The sequence below is a fragment of the Schistocerca nitens genome, chromosome 1 (assembly GCF_023898315.1).
Source record: "Schistocerca nitens isolate TAMUIC-IGC-003100 chromosome 1, iqSchNite1.1, whole genome shotgun sequence".
NCBI lineage: Eukaryota > Metazoa > Arthropoda > Insecta > Orthoptera > Acrididae > Schistocerca > Schistocerca nitens.
Window position 1 is genome coordinate 597,644,974 of NC_064614.1, and position 21,205 is coordinate 597,666,178.

General features: G+C 42.4%; 1 protein-coding gene across 1 annotated transcript in view; it reads left to right on the forward strand.

Moving 5' to 3' along the window:
- The window catches only part of LOC126256223 (sushi, von Willebrand factor type A, EGF and pentraxin domain-containing protein 1), a 559,276-nt gene that overhangs the window by 511,506 nt on the left and 26,565 nt on the right, over window positions 1-21,205 (forward strand). Inside the window, exons 10-11 of the mRNA XM_049955464.1 lie at window positions 17,226-17,405; window positions 19,276-19,394. Coding sequence (XP_049811421.1) covers window positions 17,226-17,405; window positions 19,276-19,394 — 299 coding nt within the window. The remainder of the gene's footprint in view (window positions 1-17,225; window positions 17,406-19,275; window positions 19,395-21,205) is intronic.

The following is a 21,205-nucleotide window of genomic DNA, read 5'->3' on the forward strand; positions in this document are numbered from 1 at the left end:
GTACCAGTTATTAGGTTTTTCCGGGTTCCATTCACGTATGGAGCGCGGGAAAAATGATGGTTTTTATGCCTCTGTGCGTACTGTAATTACACTAATCGTGTCCTCAAGATCCCTAGGTGAGCCATACGTAGGATGGTCAGTTGATTCGGGGGAAGGGACCAAACAGCGAGGCCATCGGTCCCATCGGATTAGGGAAGGACGGAGAAGGAAATGCCATTTCACATAAACCATCCCGGCATTTACCTGAAGAGATTTAGGGAAATCACGGAAAACCTAAATAAGGATGGCCGGATGCGGGTTTGAATCGTTGTCCTCCCGAATGAGAGTCCAGTGTGCTAACCACTGCGCCACCTCGCTCGGTAGGGGGCTGCAGTATATTCCTTGAGCCTTCATTTAAAGCTGGTTCTTGAAACATTGTTAGCAGACTTTCTCAGACCAGTTTAGTCTGTCATCAAGAGTCTGCCAGTTCAGATTCTTCAGCATCTCTGTGATAGTCTCCCACGGGTCAAACAAAACAGTGACCGAAACTTCCTGGCAGATTAAAACTGTGTGTCGGGACCTTTGCCTTTCGCGGGCAAGTGCTCTACCATCTGAGCTACCCAAGCACGACTCACGCCCCGTCCTCACAGCTTTCACAGTTATACTTCTGCCAGTACCTCGTCTCCAATTTTCCAAACTTTACAGAAGCTCTCCTGCGAACCTTGCAGAACTAGCACTCCTGAAAGAAAGGATATAGCGGAGACATGGTTTAGCCACATCTTGGGGGATGTTTCCAGAATGAGATTTTCACTCTGCAGCGGAGTGTGCTCTGTGAGGAGGACGGAGCGTGGGTCGTGCTAGGGTAGCTCAGATGGTAAAGCACTTGTCCGCGAAAGGCAAAGGTCCCGAGTTCGGGTCTCGGTCCGGCACACAGTTTTAATCTGCCAGGAAGTTTCATACCAGCGCACACTCCGCTGCGGAGTGAAAATCTCATTCTGAAAACAGTGACCATTCGTGCTGCCCTTCACTGAATACGTTCAATATCCCTTGTTAGTCCTGTTTGGTACACGTCCCACAAACTTGAACAAGATTCTAGACTGGGTCGCACGAGTGTTTTGTAAGCAATCTCCTTTGTCGACTAATCGCTCTTCCCCAGTATTCTACAAATAAATCGAAAACTACCACCTGCTTTACCTACAAGTGAGCCTTTGCGACCATTCCATTTCATATCCCTACAAAGTGTTAAACCCAGTTATCTGTGTGAGTTGGCCGATTCCAACTGTGACTCACTGATATTATAGTCATAGAACACTGCATTTGTTTGGTTTTGTGAATTGCAAAATTTTACATTTCTGAACATTTAAAGCAAGTTGCCGACCTTCTGACTGAATATTTATGCAATTTTTGTCAGACAGCACTTCATAATAGATAACTGCATCATCTGCCAAAAGTCCGAGGTTACTATTAATATTGTGCACAGGATCATTAATATACAACATGGACAGCAAAGGTCCCAACAAACTTCCCTGGGCCACATCCGACATTACTTCAACATCTGACGATGATTCTCCATCCAAGATAACATACTGCGTTCTCCCTACCGAAAAGTCTTCAGTCCAGTCACAAACTTCACTTGATACCCCATATTATCGTACTTTTGACAATAAGCATAGGTGTGGTACTGAATCAGACGCTTTTCGGAAATCAAGAAATACAGCAAGTACCTGACTGGCTTGATCCAAAGATTTCACTACGAAAAGCGCAAGTTGGGTTTCGCACGATGGCTGTTTTCGGAATCAGTGCTGGTTGGCATGGAGGTCATTCTGTTCGATATACCTCGTTGTGTTTGAGCTGAGAATATGTTCTAAGATTCTACAACAAATCGATGTGAAGGTATTGAATGTCACTGAGGCTCACTTCTACTACCCTTCTTGTAGACAGGTGTGACCTATGCTTTCTTCCTTCTATTGAGAACTGTTTTTTGTTCGAGGTATCTACGATGGGTCATAGTTAGGAGACAGACAAACTCCGTCGCAATTTCAGTATAGAATCTGATGGGAATTCCATCAGGGTCTGGAGCTTTGTTCAATTTTAATGATTTCAGCAGTTTCTCAGCACCACTGACACTAATATTTATTTCACTCGCCTTCTCAGTGATACGAGGATTAAATTAGGGCAATTCGCCTGGGTTTTGTTTTGTAAAGGAACATTTAAAAACAGACTTAATTATTTCAGCTTTTGCTTTTCTATCCTCAATTTCAGTTCCTGTCTCGTTCGCGAGGGACTGGACACGAACTTTGGTGCCACTAACAGCGTTTAACATATGGCCAGAATTTCTTTTGATTTTGTGAAAGATCATTTGAAAATATTCTGCTACGGTAGTCATTGAAGGCTTCACGCATTACTCTCTTGACTGCCAAACGCACGTCAGTATCGCTCTTCGTTATCCGTGCGTCGTCTTGTACCTTCAAACGCAAGGCGGTATTCTATTTTGTGACATTTGCAAATGGACTGAGTGTTTTTTTTTTTAATGTCTTGACAATTTTACCTCCTTAGAAAATGAAAATTGATAGGTTTTCTCGTATTTATGCTTTTAAATTTCAGTAGAATAATTGTTCTAGGTACATGAACTTGTTGTGCCTTAAAACACTTTCTCGCGATTTGAAAAAACTTTACTTTTACTGAGTGATTTTTGTAATTTCATATCAAAGACTGCAACACACAAAAACTGAATGTTGTCATTTAAAAACATAATAACAAAATATGATACACTTCTAAACTCTAGGCGGTTAGGTTAGTTAGGTATAAGTAGTTCTAAGTTCTAGGGAACTGATGACCACAGATGTTAATTCCCATAGTGCTCAGAGCCATTTGAACCATTTTTTTTTCTCAACTCTGAAATGTGTTCAAAGGTACAGCACTGTCTCTTGAAATAAGAGTAAAATAATATACCACAGGATCTATCACAATTAATAGCAAAAATTGACACAGGTGAAAATGTACGATAATAGAAGCTGCAATCACGGGTCTGGAAATGTGCGGTTTGCGAGTTGATTGCAAATGTGTGGCTACTGATTTCAGTGGAAAATACTGTTCCAGTTACTGCGAATGTATTTCATATGTCTAATTCAGCTCATATTTAACCCACAACCTACCTTAACAACAAATCCATTTATTCGTTGGTGACATTAGTTAGAAGGGCAGACCGTGGTCTAACGTATGTTCTTTGCCTAAGGTCACGTCTCCTAATGCTGGTGAAATCCTCACACGCTATGAAGTCATCTTAAGCTGATTTTCGAACTCAACCAAGCTCAGCAAGTTGAACTGTTCATACATGACCACGCAACGGCCGGGGTGTGAAGCCATGCGACCGCTGGCGTAGGCCACGAATTTTCATCAAGCTCCAATCGTTATCGAACCAGGATGCCCCTAAAGTGAACCCACAGAAATTCAAAAACAGCTTTAGTAGAAAAGAAGGAAATCTAAAACTAGAGAAGTTGTGGGACTTAGTGCTAGATAAAGCAAAGAATACCAACAGACACAGGAGTGGTCGGATAAAATCACTCCCTGATATCTGCGTGGTTACACTTAAATACACTGACGGAAAAAAATCACAACACCAAAAAAATTAATGTAGAGTAATGAAATTTTGGGAATACATTTGTCTAGGTAACATATTTAAGTCATAAACATTGCCAAAGCAAGATCACAGGTTGATGTAAGCGCGAGGTAAGCCATTGCAAATGTGAAGTGTTGATACCGCCAGAATGTTGAGTGTAAGCATGCGAACGCGCATGCATTGTGTTGTACAGACGCCGGATGTCAGTTGGAGGGATGGAGTTCCATGCTTGTTGTGCACCTGGTCGTTCAGTACAGGGACGGTTAATGCTGTTTGTGAGTGACGCTGGAGTTGTCCCATGATGTCCCATGTGTGCTCGATTGGATACAGATCTGATGATCGAGTAGGCGGAGACAACATGTCGACACTCTGTAGAGCATGCTGGGTTACAACAGCGGTATGTGGCTGAGCGTTATCCTGTTGGAAAACACCCCCTGGAATGGTGTTAGTGAATGGCAGCACAACAGGTGGAATCACCAGACTCTCGTATAATAAATTTCCAGTCAAAGTGCATGGGATAGCCACGAGAGTGCTCCTGCTGTCATACAAAATCACACCCGGACCTAACTTCAGGTGTAGGGCCAGTGTGTCTAGCATGTACACAGTTTGGTTGCAGGCCCTCAGCTTGCCTCCCTCTAGCCAAAATACGGCAATCACTGGCACCGAGGCAGAACCAGCTTTCATAAGAAAACGGAAAAGACCTCAACCCTGCCTTCCAAGGAGCTCTCACTTGACACCACTGAGGTTGCAAATGGCGGTGGTTTGAGGTCAGTGGAATACACGCTACAGGAGGTAGCGATTTGGCACAGCAGTGACACAACGAACTGATACAACTGCTGCGCCAGAGCCATACGCTGAACGAGATGATCTTCCCTCTCGGCAATACCACGTGGCTTTCCAGAGCCCAACCTTCTTGAGACCGTACCCTCCCATGACCACCTTTGCCAGCAATCATGTACAGTGGCTACATTCCTGCAATATCGCTGAAGGAAACTCTAGCTTCTCGTAGCCCTATTACACGACCTCGTTCAAACTCAGTGGGGTGTTGATAATGGCGTCTTTGTCTCCTGAAAGGCGTTCTTGATAAACATCAATGACCAATCTCAAAGGCAACTAATGCTTACGACCGTTATAGAGTGTATCCATCGCAAACCTGATTTTCATCCTCATAGTTGTGCCACTAGCGTCACCCTTGTGCGACTGGCGCGAAATATGAATAGACATCTTCTTCCAGATGTAGAAACACACCTACCGACTTTCGCTTATGCCGCACAACTCCTTGATATTGTGATTTTTTTTCGTCAATGTATTAGGTATTGTGTATTTGTGCTTGCTGAGCTCATTCGAATTCGAAAATCAGCTTATGAAGTTCTTAAAGCCTCTGAGGATTTTTCCAGCGTTAAGAGACGAAATGTCAGACAGAGAAACATGCCTTCGACCACGGCGTAAGGCCCTTAAAAAAAAACTCGCTAAGAATGTAAATACCGGCCCTACTGACCCGCAGTGAACGATCAAATTTATCACGGATAGCAACAATCAATCCTACTATGTGCTGGAGTGGGACTCGGGCCAGTGCCTTTGTCTTTTATACGTAACATTGGTAACACTGTCAACCTGAGATGCCTGAACGCTCCTGACAGCAGTAAACCATCCCCCGTTTTATTCTTCTTCCAGATTAGTTACTCCAGGAAGAAACGCTAGGAAGCTGCTTTGTAATTAGGAAAAGCAGGATCGGCGTGCTGTCCTCGCTTTATATTCGGCGGAGGAGTCGTTACTACCTGGGTTGGTCGACTGCTGGGTTGTCGTTTGACGGCTACAGCAGTAACTCCGAGTTGACCAAATCTAGTCTTCATGGCGCGTTCGACTGGTGGCTGAGATCGATACATCTCTTGTTCAACATCTTCTATTACCACCTGCCGTATGGAGTCGATATTCATGGCTGCTGCTTCCTCTACACCCGGTCCGATATTTCTGGCTGCCATAAACTACTATATCTCTTCTCCTACTACTTGGCATACTCATATGAGAGAGGTTAGGCCATGGTGGTCATCCACAATTGTCATAGAGACATTCGGAAGTCGGTGATATTTATTTTGTCCTACTATTTTCTGTTGCATTTCCACGATGTGCAAGCACAACTTCATCATTCATGAAGTGTGAGATTTTGTAGGCTTCAGTCACATTCGGACTCACTATGCAGCATAGAGTCAAGACAGTACGTAAGACTACGTAGTTTCCTCATCACGATGGGGCCTGTTTTTTTTTTTCAATTTTTCTTCCTCCAAGCGGACTTGTTGCTGACCGTCTACAAATGTTTTCTTCTGTTCGGCCTCGGATTTATACCAGATATCCAGCGTCTCTTTGTTGTTTGAGCCTCTGCTGGGCTGTGCCATCTAAGTAAGAGTACATGTTTCCAAACATATCGTATCATCTCACCAGTTGTATCTGGCGACTTGGTCGAAATCCATTTTGTCGCATCCTGGACAGCGTCTCTGGGAAACACTGATGGATGTGTAATGTGTACATGACTTACTCCTGAAAATACAGACCTTCAGAATAATGTACCGTCTGTATTCCGGTTTCTGCTTTGTGGACGACCACTTTTACGTTGCCTCATTGGAGCCATGGTGATGAAGGTATTTTGAATACACGGCGTTTCCCACAACCAATGTCACGTCGTAACCATAATCAACTCCAAATCCGAAAGCAGTGTCATCAATGAAGTACAACATTGGGCGCTGCAAGCTTGTTAATTAATGGTTCAAATGGCTCTGAGCACTATGGGACTTAACTGCTGTGGTCATCAGTCCCCTAGAACTTACAACTACTTAAACCTAACTAACCTAAGGACATCACACACATCCATGCCCGAGGCAGGATTCGGACCTGCGACCGTAGCGGTCAGTTGTTAATTACACACAGAACAGAACTGCCTAGAGGACAGAGAGTGCTGCTAGTTGTAAAAACATCGGATATTGCAGAAATGGAAATGAGCGTTTGGCGTCATTGGCCGGGAGGCCCCTTGTGGGGCAGGTCCGGCCGCTTTGGTGCAGGTCTTATTACATTCGACGCCGCATTGGGCGACAGCACAACACCCAGTCTCTGAGCGGAGAAAATCCCCGGCCCAACCGGGAATCGACCCCGGGCCCGTAGGACGGCAATCCGTCACGCTGACCACTCAGCTATCGGGGCGGACATTGCAGAAATGATAAATACGAAGCAATAAATATTTGCTGGCGATCGAGTTTCAACTGGCAGCACGCCAGTCAGCTTCGCTAACTGCTACTCCAGAATGTACACAGCGCAGCGTCGTGGCAATATCCGAAAAACATCCTACTATACCGTCAAACGTTTCATAAAACAGCTTTTACAGAAGACCTTAGACAATCGTCTTTTAATGTGTAATAGAAGCTCAAAAGCAAATGCTGGAACCGCAAATCCCGTCACAAATGCGATCTACTGAGAACTCAATGGTCCCACGATCTAAGATGGCAGAAATCAAGGGAGGAAAAACACAGACAGCACAGTCCAGTCAAGGGGAAGGGATATTGTGGAAACAAAGAGGGATAAGGGACAGCGGGGCAGAAGGAAAAGGAAAGAACAGGAGAGTGTGGGTGGAAATGGGGAGACTGGTGTGCCATAGAAAAGCTATCGCTTTGGAGCACCCGCATCACTATCGACCTGTCCTGACGCCCACACCGTACCATTATCACAATATAAGAGGAGAACACAATGGAAAGAAGACACAAGAAAAGGGGAAACAAAACAGGAAAATAGACCAGACAAAATGAAGGGAAAAGTCGTGGAAAATCTGGCCGATGAGGAGACAAGGTCAAGGCCTCCGTAGCCAATATGTACACTAACTGAAGGACTCAAATTCCAGAGGAAAAACTAAGGATCTAAATCTGAGAGGACAAACCACCTCCGTGAAGAAAACTGAGGACACACCCAATCATGCAAGGGTCATCCGCTAACACCCAAGACAAGGAAAGTGGGAGGCTATATTTAGTGCGAAGAGCCAAAAGGCAGGGGCAGTCCAGTAAAATATGGATCATCATAAGGGCAGCCTCGTGACTACGAAGGGAGGACAGCTCATTGCAGAGTAAAAAACCATGAGCCAACCTAGTAAGGCCAATATGCAGACGAGAGAAGATGATAGATTCCCTCCGGGAGAGGCAGAGAGAAAAAAAACACGACGTCGTGCGAGTCTCCTTGATTGCACGGAGTTTATTAGGCAGGGGGCACGGGGGTAGCCTCACACTTGAACAATTGAGCAAAAAGGAATTTGATATTAGGCTGCAGATCTGCACCTGGAGAGGACACTGAGAATAGGGGGGGGGGGGGGGGGGGCTAGGCGGCCAAACCGGACTCTGGCTGACTGATGGGAAAGGTAGCGCCGAATAAAAATCGAGAGGGAACCCCGAAGACATTACTCATGGAGTGTAAGAAGGATGTAACGGCGCCAAGCTTTGTCGTAGACCTAACGAAAACTGAAGAAAACTGCGGTAAGATGGTGGCGCTGAGAACGGGCCTGCCGAACTGTGCCCCCTAATCAAATGCGTCCCTGTCCATCCTAGTACAGACCAGATAGTGGGGAAAGCGTTTCACCCCAACTGGCGAGCATGGCCCTCTTCCCAGGGTGTAGCCAGGGAAGGTAAGGCCACATGGTCATAAGAAGCAGCATTCAGTGATATGTTACCGCTCAAAAAGAGGGCGTAAGAGAACAGCCAGATTTTTTGAATCAGAGCATCTGCTCTCATACCACCCACTATGATCAGGGGCTCTCCCCATGGGTGCCACCCAGCCACAGCAAGAGCCACCTGGCATGGCCGCTGTTGCTGGGAGTTCCATGTCCTGGAATAACAAGTAACCACTCCTAGGTATACATGGGGAGGCAACAGGTTAGGTATCAGAAATGTGTTGTTGTCAGATGGGTACATAATAGCCCCACGACATGGACTGGCCTGCACATGCTGGTGACCTAGTGGGGTGGAGGGGGCTACAGCGGGGAAGGAAGATAGGAAGGAAAGGGGGAAAGAAATCCACGCCGTAGACGTTAGAGAAGGAGTTCTTCCTCAAATGGCTCACACTACAGACAGAAAATTTAGAAGTGGAGGTCAAACACCGAAGGGGGACCAAAAAGGCCAAAAACGAAGAATGAAAGAGAAAATGCAAGGGGAACAAAACCGAAAGGAATACAGAAAACCAGGTGGATAGCCAGATCGACATAAGTAAGAACACTGAGGAAGGAGAAGGATGGGGCAGCAGGGAAGGAGCGAGGATTGGGAGGCAGGAACACAGGGTAGGAAATGAACACAGGGTAGGAAATGCAGCCTGGGAAGGAAGAATGGGCTGCAATAGCTCGGTCCCACGTGGGCGCCACACGTGAACTCACGAAAGAACCATGAGACTCCTGGTGAAAGTTGAGATGATCAGTGAGTTCTACAACGGGCCAAGACCAAAAACACCCCTCACTGCGAATGAAACGTGAGTAAGAGTTTAACGTTGTCGTCACAGTCATCGTCAGGGACAGCATGCAAGGTCGGACTGGACAATAATGAGAAACGGAAGCGGTGGTACCTTTGTTTAAGGGGCTATCACGACAATCGCTTGTGAAATATAACTGAACGGTAGATAACAATACAGAATGTATCTGGATCCAACGAATACACACTAACAGGTGATAACATAGAACAGATAACGGCTCAATGGCTCTGAGCACTATGGGACTTAACTTCTCAGGTCATCAGTCCCCTAGAACTAAGAACTACTTAAACCTAACTAACCTAAGGACATCACACACATCCATGCCCGAGGCAGGATTCGAAACTGCGACCATAGCGGTCGCGCGGTTCTCGACTGTAGCGCCTAGAACCGAACAGATAATGGAAACGCCATACAAATATGTGCTGTACTGTCAGTGGCTTCCGAGATACTGTCAGTAAGGAGAACGTTGCACGTGATAGAAAACCTGGTTTAGTTCTCTCTCTCCTCAATGACAGTTGTGCATGTTTGCGTGCTAGAAAACCTTGCTTTGTACTGTCTCTTCTCGATCATGGTTCTGCATGCTTGCGTCTCTGGAAGATCGAAGCATTGTCTAATATCTTCTACGGAGAAAGGCTCCTGCGATATTATGTAAGTGTAGCTATTTCTTGAGAATTTTGACATTGACAGAGCTCTTTTTTGGAATCTAGCTTTAACATTGTCTAGGTTCTTTTGGTTTTTCATCGCCAGATTAGGCCGTATTAGTTAAATAATCTATGTGGAGGTTGGCATAACTTGAATAGTATTATCACAGTTGACAGGGTTAAATTTTGTAGCTTGGGGATGTCGTAAATGGTTTTTGCTGCGGCAGTTGTTCGGAGTTTTATATGCAGACAAAAAGCGGTTCCAATTGTTTGTAGCGTTACTCCCAAGTACTGAAAACAGGATCCGAATTCTAATGTTGACCTCCACATGTGAAATGATAGTCTCTTATATTTTTCCTCCTCTTCTACATTTCCTTGCTCTCGTCTTTGAGCTGTTTATTTCCATCGAGTTTTCTGGGGCCCACTTTCTGACGACCTCTGTGGCTACCTGTAAGTCTTCTAGGCTCTTGGAGAAGATGACCATGTCGACATACATACTCACTTTTACGTTTCTCCTGTCTATAGTCTGCTCGATGCTCGCTGTCATTACGTTAAACAGTACCGGACTCACCGGATCTCCTCGTAGGACATCTCCTGTTTGGACGATGTCCTTCGACATCGATGAGCCACCGTACATGGTTTGTGTCTAGAATCAACTTAGTTATTTGTTATTCGTGGCTTGATTTATTCCCTCGCTTGATATTTCCTCACTTCTGGATGAGGATTTTTCTGCTGATATTGTCGAATGCTCGAGAGAAGTCTATAAAGATCGCGTAAAATGGCTATAAAGATAGCGTGGAATGGGGTAATAAGTTGCACTAAAGTCGTTATTTCTTGAGTGACTTCTTGAACAATATGCAGTGTTGACCTGCCTTGAGAGAAGCCGTACTGAATCGTTAGGATGTCAGCACGTAGTGCTGCGCGGAGTGGCCGCGCGGTTTGAGGCGTCATGCACGGATTGCGCGGCCTCTCACCCCGGAGGTTCGAATCCTCCCTCGGGTATGTGTGTGTATGTGAGTTGTTCTTAATATAAGTTAGTTTAACTAGTGGGTAAGTCTAGGTACCGATGACCTAAGCCCTTTGGTCGCTTAGGAATTCACACATATTTTTGAACAGCACGTAGTCTTTGTCAGTGCGCCCTAATAGGAGTTCAGAGGTGAGTTTAAACAGAACCCTATGTGGAGCAAATCGTCTATATGAGTTAGGGTTGCCTTTCCTGCCTTTGCCTTTGTACAACACAATTATGTTTTCATCCCACTGTTCTGGGTTTGAGTTGTTCTTCAGACAATCGTTGAAGAGGCACGCTGAAGTTGTTGCCAGATCTTGTACTGTTATCATGTAATAATACGTGCACTAAAGGTTTATGTTCAGGTTAGTAATGTACGGTGTGATTATACCAAAGGTTCCAGTTTCAAAACGCTGTAAAAGAAAAAACCGATGCTCACAATAACGTCAAATTTGAACGGGATATTATCGACGAAGGGGGAAATGTTATGGAAACCAAACAAAAAATTAACGAAAATTTTATCACTAGATGGCTCTGTAGGGTTCATAACGTAAATGAGTTCGGCTACTAATGACAGATGAAACGCAGCATGGTGCGAGCTGCACATTAAACCAAGCGTACTGTGCAGTGTGCATGCCACACAAGTTTGGCATTCAGTAGTTGTGGAACTGTTTGTTAGGTAAGCCCATTCACGACGACAGCGTCGCAGCACGTCGTGTGGGAAAAATCGGCTTTTAGTTGTCATGAGTACACAAACCGCATAAAATACAGCAATAACATCGGTTTTTAACTGTCCTGAGGCAAACTGAGGAACAGCCGTACACCCTATATCTTCTATCTTCCATATTCTGCCACCATCTAGTGGTAAAATTTTCGTTAATTTATTTTTGTTTGCTTAACATTTCCTTCTTCTTCGATGATACCGTTCAAATTTGACGTCATGCTGAGCAGCGGTTTTTTGGCAGCGTTTTGACATTGGAACGTTAATTATAATTACCCTGTATGTATAAATGTATTTTTATTCAAAACTTCGCATAAATAATATTTTTTTTTAATTTTCTTTCGTGAAAAAACAACTCAGATTATTAATTCCAGGGTCCACTGGAGGCCAAACCGTACAATAACCCTGGGTTCGGTGTGGGGCGGCGGTGGGGTGGGTGAACAGCTGTGGCCTGTTGTGGGGATGTGGACCGCAGTGGGCTACGGCGGTACGAAGCCTCTCCGTCGTTTCTAGGTCCCTGGTTGAATACACAGTACAATTGACGACTTTGGGCTAGCGCGCACTGGTGATTTTTGTAACAGTGACAAAAAAGTTTCCGTCACTGTCAAGTCATCACAGTGGAGTTCGCTGACAATCACTAAACTTTTCTTGAGATCCAAACGCCATTCGTTGATATGGACTTCGTAGAGACGGTCATTGTTTGCGAACTCAAGAGACGTTAAAGAAAATATCACGAAAAAGAATACTGTACACACCCCCTCTGAGTGACAGACTATTAAGTGGGAAGTTTCATACACTATTTCATAAACTTCACAGCATCCAAATAATGTTTCACTATATTCGAATGAGTTTTGAAAGTTTTAATGAATAACTTCGCATTTTAGCTGCATTAGCGTACAAAACACGAACATGAGAGTGTTTGTCCCAGCTGGACACAAGGTGTCCAAAAAACCTAAAACCATTATTCGACTGATTTCTTCCCATCCTAAAATTTTCATATTTGTGTCCGCAGAATCTTTCAAATTTTTATCGATAATACTGTCTTCTTTTCACTTCCATAAGAATATTGTTACTAATATCGTCTTCTTGCACAGAAACTTTGTGCGAAAACGTTGATGCTATGTTTGGTCGTCACTGTGTCGATAGCCGGAAGGTAAATGAAGGGCGGAGAATGCTCAGAGAGTGACAATTTTGTCACCTGTGCGCGCACCACAATCAAAACCCAGCGATGCAGTGGCAGTTTTGTCGCGGGCTTGTTCGCGGATTGGCAGACAGAAGTGTTACCTGGTTGCCACGTCGTAAGATGGGCGCATTTAGGTATATATCCACATACTAGAGAACAGCCCCAGATCTACAATATTTCCGAGCCGAGGCAAAAAACTTGATACTGCCCCTCCACCCCCCCCCCCCCCCAAGCGTTTGAGATAAGACGTCAAAAACTTTTTCAACATATCTATTTTTCAAAAAATGTTCATTTTGTAGCGCACATCTTTCTGGAAATTTTCATGTATAAAACACATGTGTTAGAGGAAATATAAGATGTTATTTGGTCGTAAGTGTTCCAAAGTGCAGTGTCACGTCTCTTCACACGCACGTCACTCTATTCCGCCGTGTGGAATTGAAACGTGTAATGTTTTGTATTGGAAGCCATCAAGCCTATATTCAAGACAATAAAAATTAAAATGTCCTGTGGTGCCTCTCCTGCTCCCAGTGGGCCCGTTTGATATGCTAACATACCTCCCCCTCCCCCCCGCCCTTCAAATAAAATACTTGGAGGAATTATTTGTAACCGGGAGGATAAAGAACTCTTCACAAAATTTGCACTCTTTATTGCCTATTAGCTAATAACGTTCTCTTTTGTGCAACAGAATTAATATAGAAACTTAAAACCTGTTAAGACAAGAGAGAAGCAAGACAGTACACATATCTTCCCCAGCGTTTTTTCTCCCTATCTTGCTACAACTTTACACGGCTTGCTTTCCTTTTTGCGAAAGAATCTATTACCTCATTAAAGTTCGTCAAACGTTTTGCTACATGAAAAGTCAAAAATGTTGTTCTCTAATACTGAAAAAGTTGCTAACACGAATAGTACACAAGGCTGTTGTGGTTTCTCGATTTGATTACGTCTATTTTGTCACTGTCTGCTACATAAAACGAAATAATTCTTCCTAATATTGCAGCAAAAAGGTGAGACTGTTTTGGCACAAATGGACGTTTTTATCTTCTTCAATTTACATAAATAACATGACAGAATACAATTCACAAAGTGCCAACATCAAATGCCTGTTACGCCTACTACATGCAAAAAGTTTCATGTTAGGAAACAGTTTCACATTTCATTCATACGCTGCTAGTTCCTAAAGCGTGAAATCGAAAAGTATTAGTACGAATTTTCTAACTAAATTTGGAATCGTCATATTCTTCCATATAATATGTGTGGTGCCCCCGTTTCTTCTCCTTCCTCGTTCTAAAACCAGCCTTGTCATCACAAATTCTATAAGTATTCCTGCTGTTGTCAAAACTTATTCTCTGGTTGACTTCCCTAACCCTGCCAGAATCACCGGTTCAATTATCCCGCGTTTATTCTCCGGTTAGGCGTTATTACGTATTCATACAATACGTTTTCTCGCTATTCCGAGAACAAAACTTAAGTGGCTGCTAACCGGGGATTGCACAACTGGCCATTAATATTATGCAGACACTATATAGTGGCAGTCTGAACTATGGTTGCGTAAGATACCGGCAGATATCGGGCCTGAACTACCGCTGCCAACCATAGCAAATAATTCCGCTTAGCACTACGAAATGCTTTGTGTACTCCAATTTATTTTGTGTTGTGGATTACTTTTTTTTCATTTCTTATTTTGAAATGAGTGGAGAGACTGATCCTGGTCCATAAGGGGATTCGAATGCATCTCTCACCACAACAAAAGGAATCAGTGATCCTGTTGTCAGTTCTGCTTTTGTGGAAGCACACAACTCGGACGTACGAGCGAGACGCCGGGCATATCCCCTCGCAGCGCTCCACTCCTTTCGGACAGTCTAAGTTAGTTTACAATCGTAGCCGATTGCCACGATATACTGTCCGCATGATAGTGTAGCGTTCTGTCAAAATGTCATTTTCTTGGATACTCGGAGAAGATAATATATTTCTTACCTGCTAGTCGTTTATTTCGACTCCGGTAGTCTGAATCTATGGATTTCGCAAATAATTATAACAATGCTGATCATTCGCACACCCAATCAATCACATAAACAAACAGCGATTGGCATATGCCCAATGGGGTTCATTTGGCTCAGCCAGTATAACCCCATCCCCTTCCGTCTGTTGTTTATTTCTGGATGCGACGGGGATTCCCCTGGCAGAGGCATCACGTACACTATACACGCATGCAAAAGTCAACTTACGATTCGTTCAGAAATCAACTTAGAATGTGTCAGAAATGTTAAATAACCAACTGAGATGCGTTTCAAAATCATATTAATAAACGATAGACCAAAGTGCGCTGGCTACTAGGCGGTTTGTGAAACAAGGTTTTTTTTTTCTTCAAGAATAAGAATTTGGCGCACCGGCAGAAACCCCGGTATTGCCCACCCTTAGATTCGGGGCTGCAGGAGAAGAATGACCAAACTGTCCCGGTGACAAAAATCACCCGTTCGCGCTAGCCCTTCATTCACTTGGAATCGGTGTCATAACAAGCGTCAGTCTTCGCTCGTGCTTCAAACTGCAACGCCAAGAATGGAGGATGCTTGGAGGACATCGTGTAGGAAGTGTTCTTTATAACAATGTGCTCTAATACTGTGTAGCTACATATTTTTGTGGTCAAATAAAATGTATAAAATAGGCACTGTTTCTGCCACACCCTCTTATTTTCGTACCGGTAGCTGCCGAATGAACTGTTATTCACAGTGTAACTTGCTAGTTTTTATGTGGACGGGAGTTCCTCATAGACCCTAACAGTTTGATGGTCCCAGTGGCGTCAAAGGGCCGCACACCAAGTTACAAAAGGTAACACTAAGCCATGTAACTGTTGCATCGCACGATTAGGGTGTGTAAATCTAACTTTTTAGGGGAAAGAGTGTCTGAGAGAAAAAGAAGTAAGAAGATGCTATGGTCTGCCCCTATTAGCTTGTCATCAGGTATTTTTAGACGATGAAAAATTTGCAACAGAAATTTATTTTTGGAGTACCTAGACTAATTGTTCTTCATACTTTCTCTTGTTTTATGATTTTTTAAATTTTAATTACACTTATTACTAGATAAGGCCCTGTAAACTTTAGCTACAGTCTAAGAGGTACATCAGAAGCAGTAGAAGTGGATTTGGTTTTTCTACCTAAATTTGCTATTAAACTTTCTTACTTGTCACATTCATTTGTACATCTAGGCCCTACTTGCTTAACAACATTGTGGAATTACAAAAAATATACCCTGCTACTTTAATGGGGGATCTGGACAATTTCCTCTCAATAGCATACAGAGGTATCACTGTGTTATCAGATGAAATGTGCAATGAGTTGCGATTTCTTGGTAGGGATGGCACATCATGTTATTTTTGATGGAAAGCCTGCTACAGATGTAGAAGTAAGTTCAGGTAAACCTGAGGGAAGTGTGTATATTAATAAGCTGGCAGACAGTAACAACAGAACCCTCTTGACTTTTTGTAGATGTTGCAAGTATCTCTTATGAAGTACTGTTGAAGAAAAAACCTGCTCAAATATTCGGTCAGATGTAGATAAGTGGTGGTGCTAAGATTGGCAGCTTGCCTTAAATGTTCAGATCTGCAAAATTGAGCACTTCACAAAATGCAGAAACTCTGGATACTATGGCTGCACTACAATAAGCTGGAATTGGTATCAGTTATCTCACATAGGTGTAACAGTTTGTGGGGATATGAAATGTAATGCTCTCATAGGCCCAGTCTCAAATAAAGCAAGTGACAGACATTGATTCATTTTTAAGATACTGTGACAATGCAGTCAGTTTACAAAAAAGTTTGTTTACAAAATACCTATCAAATCCAATCTAAGATACTGCTCATGACTGTGGGATCCATACTAAAAGTTCTAACAGAAAATACTGAATATCTGCAAGGAACGATAGTGTGAAAGGTGACAAGTTTGTTTGACCCATGGAAGAGTATCACAGAAATGGTGAAGAAACTAAACTACCTGTCGCTTGAGGATAAAATACCAACTATCATACAAAAGCCTGCTTACGAAGTTCCAAGACCAGTCTTAGGTACACTTAATTGAGCAAGGAAGATTACATTTGTCGAATTACAGTATACACAGGACATATTTAAGCCATGATTCTTCCTGCACTCCATATTTGAATGGAATGTGAAGAAATCCTAATATCTGGCACAATGTAAATTAGTTATGGTGTGCACACACTTCATTCAACATTTAAACATCTCTACAGATATTTGGATTTAGATTATGACATGTTCGATATGCCTGCCATCATTGGCGATGATGTGGTGCAGACGAACCTCTGCCATGGATTTCATAATGGTTTGCAGACTATGGATGTAGATGTAGGTATAGATGAAGATAATGTCCATTTTGGTTATAAACATACTAAGAACATATAAAAATTTTGGCATGTGGCTCTTATGCAGCACCATAATATAAGCTTTCGTAACAGATATCCTGTGCTCTTAAGTATCTCACTTTTTATCAGAACTGAAATGTAAAGATTTTGTGAATACCCCAATATTACACAAGAAAAATCCTATGACTAATAGTAATCGTTAAATAAATATTCATTAGACATTGACTGTGGAGATCTGGATGGGCTTGACCATGGATCAGTGAGGCTGGAGGAGAACAGGACAACTCATGGAGCATCTGCCATCTACACATGCCATGAGAACTACACTCTTATTGGTCATGAGAGGAGGGTGTGCGGAGATAATGGCAGCTGGAGCGGAAAGAAGCCACAGTGTCTGTGTAAGTACTTAATCAAGTTTTCCATATATTATCTAAGTTGCTTTAAAACAAATGACAATGAAGCTACATCAGTAAGATAAAAATTTTAATAAGAAAGAACATGGTGACTATTATTGAACTATACGAAAAAAAACATAAATTAGCTATGGTGTGCATGCACTTTATTCAACATGTAAACGTCACTACAGACATTCGGATTTAGGTTATGACATGTTTGGTATGCCTGCCATCATTGGTGATGATGTGGTATGGACGAATAGCAAAATTCTGCATGCCCCGCTGAAGTGCCGGAACATCGATGCTGTTGATGACCTGCTGAATGGCTGTCTTGAGCTCAGGAGTGGTTTTGAGGTTATTGTTGTACTTCTTGTCTTTAATATAGCCCCACAAAAAGGAGTCGCTTGTGTTCAGATCCGGAGAATATGGTAGCCAATTGAGGCCCACACCAGTGGCGTCTGGGTACCCCAGATCCAGAATTCAGTCCCCAAAGTGCTCCTCCAGGACATCAGACATTCTCTTGTTTTGTTGGGTCAAGCTCCGCCTTGCATGAACCACAGCTTGTTGAAATCAGGATCACTTTGCATAATGTGGATGAAATTATCTTCCAAAACCTTCACATACTGTTTGGTAGCCACCATGCCATCAAGGACTATCGCACCGATTATTCTGTGACTGGACATTGCAAACCACACAGTCACCCGTTGAGAATGAAGAGACTTCTCGATTGCAAAATGCACATTCTCAGTCCCCCAAATGCAACAATTTTGCTTATTGATGAACCCATCCAAATGAAAGTGGGCTTCATCACTAAACCAAACCATATTCACATCAGAGTTCTGTTCATCAATTCTGTGGACAATAGGGCCCTGGGGCTTAATAGCTAATGGGTTGAATTTTGTATGGGAAGAGATGCAGGTCTTCAACAACAATTTGTCGCAGTGTCTCCCAGTTGATTCTCACCTGTTCTGCATCTCGTCTGACCGATTTCCTGGGCCATGTCTTCTCGATGTTTTCAGGCATTTTCATGCTTTTTGGATGACTGACATTGCCAACACTCATCTCTCAAACTTGTGAATCAAATTCTTGGTTGTTAGCACACTTGGACCAGTTGTCTTCAGCTTGAACTCGGTTGCAAATTTCCTTTGAGTTGCAATTGGGCTGTTATTGCTTGCATAGTACATCTTCACAAGTGCTATATACTCATGTATCATGACGTTTTCATGTAAAAATGGCCAATGACAACAAGGTGCGTGCACATGCACATACTAATTCCCATCATGTCCCCCGTCGACCATGCAGTTTGGACATTTTGACGCAAACCTTTCAGAAGTTATGAAAATTTTATTTCAAATAGTTCAATCATTGTCACCCTGCATATAGTTTCTTTTAAAATGCTCAAAAACGTGAACGCAGTGGCTCTGAAAAGCATATATGCTTGACATTGCCAAGCTAGGGGGTGATCTAGATTAATGCAGAAACAGATGTGCAACTTCAAACAGCCAAGATTGCTATAGAACATCCTTTATTGTGATGACACTACTGCTGTATTGTTTTTATTCCCATCTTCTTTTAATGTGCTTCAAGTTTAGCTCAATTGTGGTAGCCCTAGTTCCACCACCTATAGCCATTTGTAGTGAATAACAAATAATTTAATAATATCTTGCAACAGTGTGAGCAGAACATCTCCCACTTCCTTTTTAGTTTGGAAGTATTAAGGCATCCTGGGCTCACATAAGCATTTTGTTATTTCGGAATTAAACAATTTCCTTTAAAGTCTAAAATAATTAAGCCGTGGTTCCAAATATGAGCAAATCTATAGAAATTTCCTTCAGCAGTTAATGGGTGCTAATGTAGTCTGTATCTGCTTCAGTTGACTGGTGCCCCGAGCCACCAGAAGTTCATGGCGGATCTGTAGAGGTATCTGGACAGCGAGCTGGCTCAACAGCAACATACACGTGCCAACCAGGATTCATTCTGTTTGGACAACCGGTGAGTAACTGACAATATCTTCAACAAATGTTTATATGTTTCACCACAAATAGCTAAACATCAAACATAGAAAAATGGAAAATATAAATCAATTCTTTTACTTATTTCAGTATATTATCCCGTCAATGACAAGTTGAATTGTACAAACAGCTTTGATTCTTTGTTCTTTTTTATTGAGTGGCTATTTCTGGTCCTGTGTTGTGTTAATCGGTGTTTGTCTCCATAACGCCATTAATTAGTTTTCAGCACATCAAGTATCATATTTTTTTCACAATATACTTGAAGAGCAACAAAAACTTCTTAGCTTTGCTGTAAACTACTGTGTCTAAAGATAAATCCTTTGCGATACTGTGGTTACAGCATGAAATTCATTTGTGATGACTATTTAATGACAATTGGAAATTAGTACCAACCACAAGTCGTTGCCTCAGTTTCTGAGGTCATCTGAGCACACATTGACTCAATTCGTCGATGTAACTAGCGTTTCGAGTATTACTTCTTGTAACAATCCACTACAACGTGGTATCATAAACTGATGATGAAAATTGTTTTTACTTTGCTTTGAAATAGTTCATGAAGCTTATTACAGACAAGATATAAGTTGTAGCAGATAGTTACTCAACTTCTGGTTCCTTTTATAGTTGCGGTGATTGTTATAACTCACTTTGTTGCAGATTATTTAAAATTGGGTATTCATGAATGTAGGATCTTATTCGTGCACCCAAATACATGAAACACTTGTTTTTATACTCTTTCATATGGTATTAAAACATAACTTTTCACAAATATATCACAAATTTTGACTAACTGACTCCTCACCTACTCATGAATTCCCATTAACTTCCCAACTCACTCTATCTGTGCCATACTAACACATTAGGGGCTCAGGTGCCCGATTATTTATACTTGTCACTAATGACAGTTTCATATTACATTATTAACGTGATTAAGACAGTGGACTTAAGACAGTAGACTTTATAGGCAAGGTTAGTAAGTCAGGTGTAGGTGTCTTACTTACTTAATTGAAAGTTACAGGAGGGCACCTAATACTGCATTTTTATTTGAATTTCATCATTTTATTCATTGAGCATTCGTAAGCAATATCATTATTGGTGACAACTTGTGATGTCTTTATGTAAACTTCTTATGAAGAAATTAATGGTCGATCACTAGCAAAAGGCATCTCCTCAAGCAAAGGGCAGTGTGAACAGATAATATTTTTCATCTGGTCGTACAAAAAGGGTATTGTGCACTACGAATTCCTCCCAGGGGTGTGTCTATTGCAGCTGGCATTTGTTGCCAACAACTGAGACACCTTTTGGTCACACCATGTGAAAAACAACCACCCAAAATGCGTCAAGTGTAGCTTCTACGTGATAATGCAATCTGCTGATTTCACAAACAAAACTAGCCGAGGGAGTTATCCCTCACACACTTATTCTTCTGATCTTGTGCCCTTAGATGTTCACCTTTTCCACTACCTTACTGAACAACCATCAAGAAAATTTCTTTTTTAGATGACAATGCTCCTCAGTCCTGGGTTCTTGACATATTTAACACTGAACGAGTAGGAATCAGTGTGGAATCAGTAAACTGCCTGAGCATTGTCACATTGTTTTAGACAATGTTAGGGAAATACTGTAGAAATATATTTAAGAAACTAACATAAAGGTATCATAACTTATCACCAGTAACACTATTGCTTAGTAGTGCTCAATAAGTGAACTGTAAATGTTCAAATGAAAATGCAGTAATAGTAACCTCTTTATTTTTTGTTCCTATACCCAACTTCTGAAACTTTCCAATTGAAT